The sequence below is a fragment of the Amphimedon queenslandica genome, unplaced genomic scaffold, assembly GCF_000090795.2.
Source record: "Amphimedon queenslandica unplaced genomic scaffold, v1.1 AMPQUscaffold_12397, whole genome shotgun sequence".
Taxonomy (NCBI): domain Eukaryota; kingdom Metazoa; phylum Porifera; class Demospongiae; order Haplosclerida; family Niphatidae; genus Amphimedon; species Amphimedon queenslandica.
Genome location: NW_003547366.1, coordinates 1 through 6,365, shown reverse-complemented (window position 1 = coordinate 6,365; position 6,365 = coordinate 1). Strand labels below are relative to the sequence as shown.

The following is a 6,365-nucleotide window of genomic DNA, read 5'->3' as shown; positions in this document are numbered from 1 at the left end:
ATAGCGTATAGAGCAACTTTAAAAAATTCATAAAAATCCAATTTTGATCAGAATCAGTCAAACTTTCTACGCAACATAAACACAAATTAAAAAACATAACAGGAAAAATTATAGAAATAAAGAATTCTCTCCTTTTCATTTTTGATGAAATTTAGCCAAAATCACTGCTATATATAGTACATGGACTTTTGGCTGATTTTTGAGTACCTTTAAAAATTTGTAAAAATTCCAAACTTGATCGGAATTAGTTTAAACTTTTTACACAACATAAAAACATGTATATGCATCAGGAAAAATTATAAAAATGGCGAATTTTCTCCTTTTCATTTTTGATGATATTTGGCCAAAATCACTGTACTATAGTACAGGGACTTTTGGCCGATTTTTGAGTACCTTTAAAAATTTGTAAAAAAATTTTAACTTGATTTGGAATCAGCCCAAACTTTCTACACAGCATAAGAACATATACATGCATCAAGAATTGAATAAGAGCTATTTATTGTAGCCATATTTGATGAAATTTGACAAAATATTAGTACGGGATATTTTGGTCAAATTTATGATTGAGCACTATGCTAGAATCCTGTGGGAAACCCTGGGGTACATGTACATGTAAATTTTCATTGTGAAATGAGTGACACACATAAACTGACCATTTATTAGGTAATGGCTCATTGGGGTCCTCATTAGAAAAGATTTCATCCAGTTTAGTAATGATAGACTGGACCTGTGAGAGAAAAACAAGAGAAAAGCAATGAAGGCATAATACAATGTAGTGTATGTGAAATAAGATGAATTTAGAATTTTTATAACACATGTAAATTAAAAAGAACACACTACATGTACATGTATAGCATACACATGCACTACATGTATATAAAATTCTACATGTACCGTATTTGCTCGATCAAACGCCTGGGCGTTTATTTCTTAACAGGAAAAAAAAATCAGGTAAAAAAACAAAAAGCCTCTAGTGGATCAAACCCGTAACCTTCTAGCGTTCCAAACTGTACTCTAACAGTTAGGCTATCTGGCACAATCTAAATCCTGTGGCACATATACTGGGTAAAATATGCGTATCTATAGTTAGAAAATATTTGTCATGGGCATTTATTTAAGCAGGGCGTTTATCGAGCAAATATAGTACTTGCATTATTGTGAAAAATGGGATATTCATTTGATAGTTCAAAAGCTCATGTTGGACCCAAATTGCTGCCATACTGTTTCCTTCATTTCTTATTGTGATTACAATAGTGCATGTAATAATGGGTTATGAATACCTTACTACTGATGTGAGAGCTATGGAAAAATCCTTTGGAACTAACCTATACAATACAACATGTACATGTATGTATATGTGACATGAAAAATGAAATGACACAATATCTTATTACACTAAGTGTATACAGGGACAGAAAATACCATATACTGGGAAATTTTCGAGTAGCCAAATTTTCCCAAATTTCACACTTTTTGCCCCATTGCAAAAACAGAACCGCATTTTTATTGCCACGTCGCACAGTTTGCAAGCTATTCGTGAAAATTTAATTTCGTGAAATCTTAAGGCAATATTCATGAAAAATTAGCAACTCAAAAATATCCCAGTATATGGTAACATACATTGATTATACTCAAAAAGTACAAATTTAAACAAACGTATATACAGCACAAAATTTCAATACAATAAAAACTAACAGATAGGTCTTGTTTTGGTTCAGAGGTGGCCCCAATAGAGAGAGCTCCCATAGCTAGTGCTAGATCATCCTCAGCCAACACTTCAGAGGTTAGAGCAGTAGACAAGAGATTAGGATGATTACAACACTGCCTCAATCTACAAATAGTATATCATTGATAAATTTCTAAAAGTTCAAATTTATCTGTACAGTTACAAATGTGCAATGTACATGTACATTTGTACATGTGTCAATTGTCAATTGTTCTAAGACATTAACGACTCTTTGGAGCTGCCTTTTAAAATTCTACTAAACTCTAGTTTAACAATAGAAAATTACAAACTTCTACAAAACATAAGAACATGTACATAAAAATGCAATAAAAATGGACAATTCTTTCCAAGCAATTTTTTATAAAAAAATCTCTATAAAATAGCCTATGGACTTTAGCAAAATTATGAAGCAACTTTAATATTTTTAAACATAACTCTCAAGCCAATAAAAAAATTATGTACATGTACATAAAATTAAAAATGCTTTCTATAATTTCTACCATTACTAATTCTCTCATTCTAATTACCTTAATAACAGTAATAATATCATGGACCCCGAGCGACGTTGTCCTTCCATTTCTTCAATGTTAGGTATCATTGATTTCATTAAAGTTTCAACAGAGGATCTTAAATGAGACGGGACTTTGTGCAGTAGACTACTGAGGGATGGAGCTGAATCAGAAAGCATATCAAATTCACCCATCTCAGTTAAATACTTCATAAAGAAGTCCCTGACAGAGTGTAAGGAGTAATAAGAGAGTGTGGAAAGAAATAAGACAATAGTCACTATTATATACATGTACATGTATATAATGTACATGTAAGTACATGTAGGTGTATAGTATAGCTACTCTACATGTAATTATGCGTATAGTGGGAAATTCTGGAGGGACTAAAATTTATTGAATTGCTAAATTTTTGTGATTGCACGTGCCACTGAATGTATGCAATGGCTCAAAATGGCTCATAAAGAAGTCTCTAAAAGAGTATGAGGAGTTATAAAAGAGTGTGGAAAGAAATAAGACAACAATTACTACTATATACATGTACATGAGGTGTATGTACATGTAAGTACATGTAGGTGTATAGCTACTTTACATGTAATTATGCATTAAATAACGTATAGCGGGAAATTCTTAAGGGACAAAAATTTATTGAATTGCTAAATTTTTGTGATTGGCAAATTTGTGGCCATGTGCCATTGAATGTATATAACGGCTCAAAATGGCGGATTTTTATTTTGGCAATAATTATCAAAACGCCAAATTCACAAAATTTTCCTGCTATACGGTATTAATTGCATATTCAGTACATGCTCCTACATGTACACATTACATGTACATACATGTATATGTAGTAAGGTACAGTGTACATGTACATGTATTTATAAAATTCCACACTTTATATGAGGTGGGTGCTTATTAATATTTATTGAGCGAAACTTTGTGTTTGAAGAAAAAGTAATTATTATGCTTACCTGCTGAAATGAAAGAGCACATTATAGATACTCCTCTCCTCCGGATTGAGTGCAAGCTTGTGACATACCACGTTTTTCGCTGGTAGCTTAGTCTAAAGTACAAAAAATAATGATTCTGATTACATGTACATGTACATACACATTATATATGCAATTATAAAAGATAGAATTATAGTGTTATATTCTTACTGATTCAAACTCTTCTTTTAGTCTTCTCAAAACTAAGCATGAGACCATCGCCTGTAACCTCTTCATTCCTAATAATGATAATAATAATAATAATAATAATAATAATAATAATAATAATAATAATAATGAAAATAACAATTAGAAAAATAAATGGGGTAGTTTTGATAGTAGACTAGTTGTATCAGCTACTACATGTACATGTACATCATGTTTTTGTACATGTACATCATGTTTTTGTACATGTACATGTAAGTTAATATCGTTAAGACTTACCTAAGCTTCTACCCTCAATAGTGTCCTTCCAAACTCTAAGATCATCAAAGGGAGCAACATGAAGGAACCTGGTATTAATGAAAAGACCAGCAGTAATGAGGACAATTAAGAAATATACAGTGAGTAGATTTGTAATACAGCCTGTGGGTGTATTAAAGGCACCACCACAAGTTCATAAGGTGGAGAGTAGACATAGTTAGCAGCAGGATCTAACTGCCAATACTGGAGTAGACTATAGTCTGCAAAAACACTTTCATACTTGCCTTTCATACACCCACACACTATAGGATAAGTAGATAAATTACAGCTGTTTGGTGTTACTGGATATACATGTACCAGTGATATAAGTGTGTACATGTACATGCAAGGGAGAGAGAGGGAAAAAGAAACAGCGATGTATTAATTACTAATTAGACCTTCCTTACTTTATTAAGCTGTAGAAGTCTTTAAGCTTGTTCTGTATGGGAGTACCAGTAAGGGCCCAACGATAATCTAATAATTTATTAAAATAACATAATACTGTACTACACTGGAAGAAGTGTAAAAATTGTATCACACATGCACATTATTGACATATACAAATGTACTAGTATACGTAGTACATACACATAATATTAGTATGCAGTAAAACCAGAGTTTCCCACAAAGCATGCTTCATGAGCTGACAAGCACTACAATACAGAAGATGTACATGTACATGGCTTTTGGAGTGACTTTTAAAATTCGTAAAAAATCTAATTTTGATTGGAAAGAGCTCAAACTTGCTACACAACATAAAAACATGCATATGTATCAAATGAAATTATAAAAATGAAGAATTCACTCTTGGTCATTTTTGGCAAAATTTCGCCAATGATCCTGTACTATAGTACAGGGACTTTGGCCTGATTTTTGAGTAACTTCAAAAATTTGTAAAAAATCTAATTTTGATCTGAATTAGCTCAAACTTGCTACACAACATAAGAATGTGTATATGCATCAGGAAAAATTATAAAAATGAAGAATTCTCTCCTAGTCATTTTTAGCAAAATTTGGCCAATGATCCTGTACAGGGGCTTTGGCCTAATTTTTGAGTAACTTTAAAATTGGTAAAAAAATCTAATTTTGATCGGAATTAGCTCAAACTTGGTAGACAACATAAGAACATGTATATGTTTTAGGAAAAATTATTAAAAAAAGAATTCTCTCCTAGTCATTTTTAGCAAAATTTGGCCAATGACCCTGTACTAAACATAAAAAATTTTAAAAAACAAGATTGAGTAGGATTCCGAACGACCAACGAAACTACAAAATGAAAATCCTACTCTCGTGATGCAAATTGTACTCTACATTGTACTTTTAATGTTATTATTTAAAAGTTATGAATCACCTTGCAATGTAAAGTAGAATTTGCGTCACGAGAGTAGGATTTTCATTTTGTAGTTTCGTTGGTCGTTTGGAATCCTACTCAATCTTGTTTTTTAAAATTTTTATGTTCTTGTTTGTGTTGATTTTTTTATAATATTTATAATATTTCTTCAGTTACAATTGTGATACTTTTTGATTTACACAAACAATAAGTTTCTTTATTATTGTTGTCATTGTTATGATTTTACAGCATTTATGAGGGACAGCACTGATTGAATTGAATAGACATGGTGAAGGAATATCTACTATACCGATGACAAGTGAAATGAATACTATAGTCTTGACGGAAATCCTTGTTCAAGAAGCTCTATCTTCCCAGCAATCCTGTAGCTATTCCTGCAGGTTTTTCCTGTTGTCAAGTTCATATTATCATTAGTATTATAATATTAATTAATTGTTTTATGTTTTTGAAATAAAATAATTCATTACACACTTGATATATGCAAGATTAATACCTTCTCTTAGCTGAAAACCTCCACTAAGTATTGCAATTTGATTCCAAGCATAGCTAGCCTATAGCTAGGTAAAAAAGTACTTGCTGTTCCCAGTTCTGAGATCTGAGCATGCGCGACCACGCCCAAATTTTGGAGCACATGCTTCTTTAATTAACAAAATGGCGGCATGAGGTAAGCTGGTGCGATCCAACAGTCACAGTGTCACTTTTTCCTTTCCTTGGAGAATGATTCTAGGGGACAAGGACCTGCGCATACCCTGTTGGAGTAGAATGGTGTAAGAATTAGCTTTCTATCACCAGGCAAGATTGAGATATCGACCGACAACTGGATTGACAGGACTAACTTGATGATGAAGATGAAAAAAGGTGGCTGAACAAAACGGCCGGTTTGCAGATTTTTTATTTTCCTCCCAGAAAAGGTCTAGAGCCACGCTAGTGGTACCATTGGAGTCCTCTGGTCAAGATAAGGTCCTCTAAGAAGTCTGGTAAGCATAGGAGCTCGTTTTCCCGGTATAGCAAGGCTGCAAAAGTCGTGGCAGCCATTTTGTTTGGGGGTGAATCCTACTTAGTAACGCTACCGCGTTACTAATAGTACAGGGACTTTGGCCTAATTTTTGAGTAACTTTTAAAATTCGTAAAAAATCTAATTTTGATTGGAATCAGCTCAAACTTGCTACACAACATAAGAACATGTATATGTATCAGGAAAAAATATAAAAATGGAGAAATCTCTCTGAGTCATTTTTGATGAAATACCCTCTACTATAGTCCATGGCCTACTGTGTAACATTGATTAGTTTTCTTATAGTATGCATATACATGTACATGTACATACATGA

At 32.6% G+C, this 6,365-nt stretch overlaps 1 protein-coding gene across 1 annotated transcript in view; it reads right to left on the bottom strand.

Moving 5' to 3' along the window:
- Positions 1-4,157, bottom strand: part of LOC100638872 (transcription termination factor 2-like) — a gene marked incomplete at its 5' end in the record, with an annotated part of 5,791 nt that extends 1,634 nt beyond the window's left edge. The window contains 8 exons of the mRNA XM_020004119.1: positions 654-727; positions 1,281-1,325; positions 1,696-1,831; positions 2,254-2,457; positions 3,204-3,295; positions 3,393-3,460; positions 3,666-3,733; positions 4,091-4,157. Coding sequence (XP_019859678.1) covers positions 654-727; positions 1,281-1,325; positions 1,696-1,831; positions 2,254-2,457; positions 3,204-3,295; positions 3,393-3,460; positions 3,666-3,733; positions 4,091-4,157 — 754 coding nt within the window. The remainder of the gene's footprint in view (positions 1-653; positions 728-1,280; positions 1,326-1,695; positions 1,832-2,253; positions 2,458-3,203; positions 3,296-3,392; positions 3,461-3,665; positions 3,734-4,090) is intronic.
- Between the last annotated feature and the right edge of the window lie 2,208 nt (positions 4,158-6,365).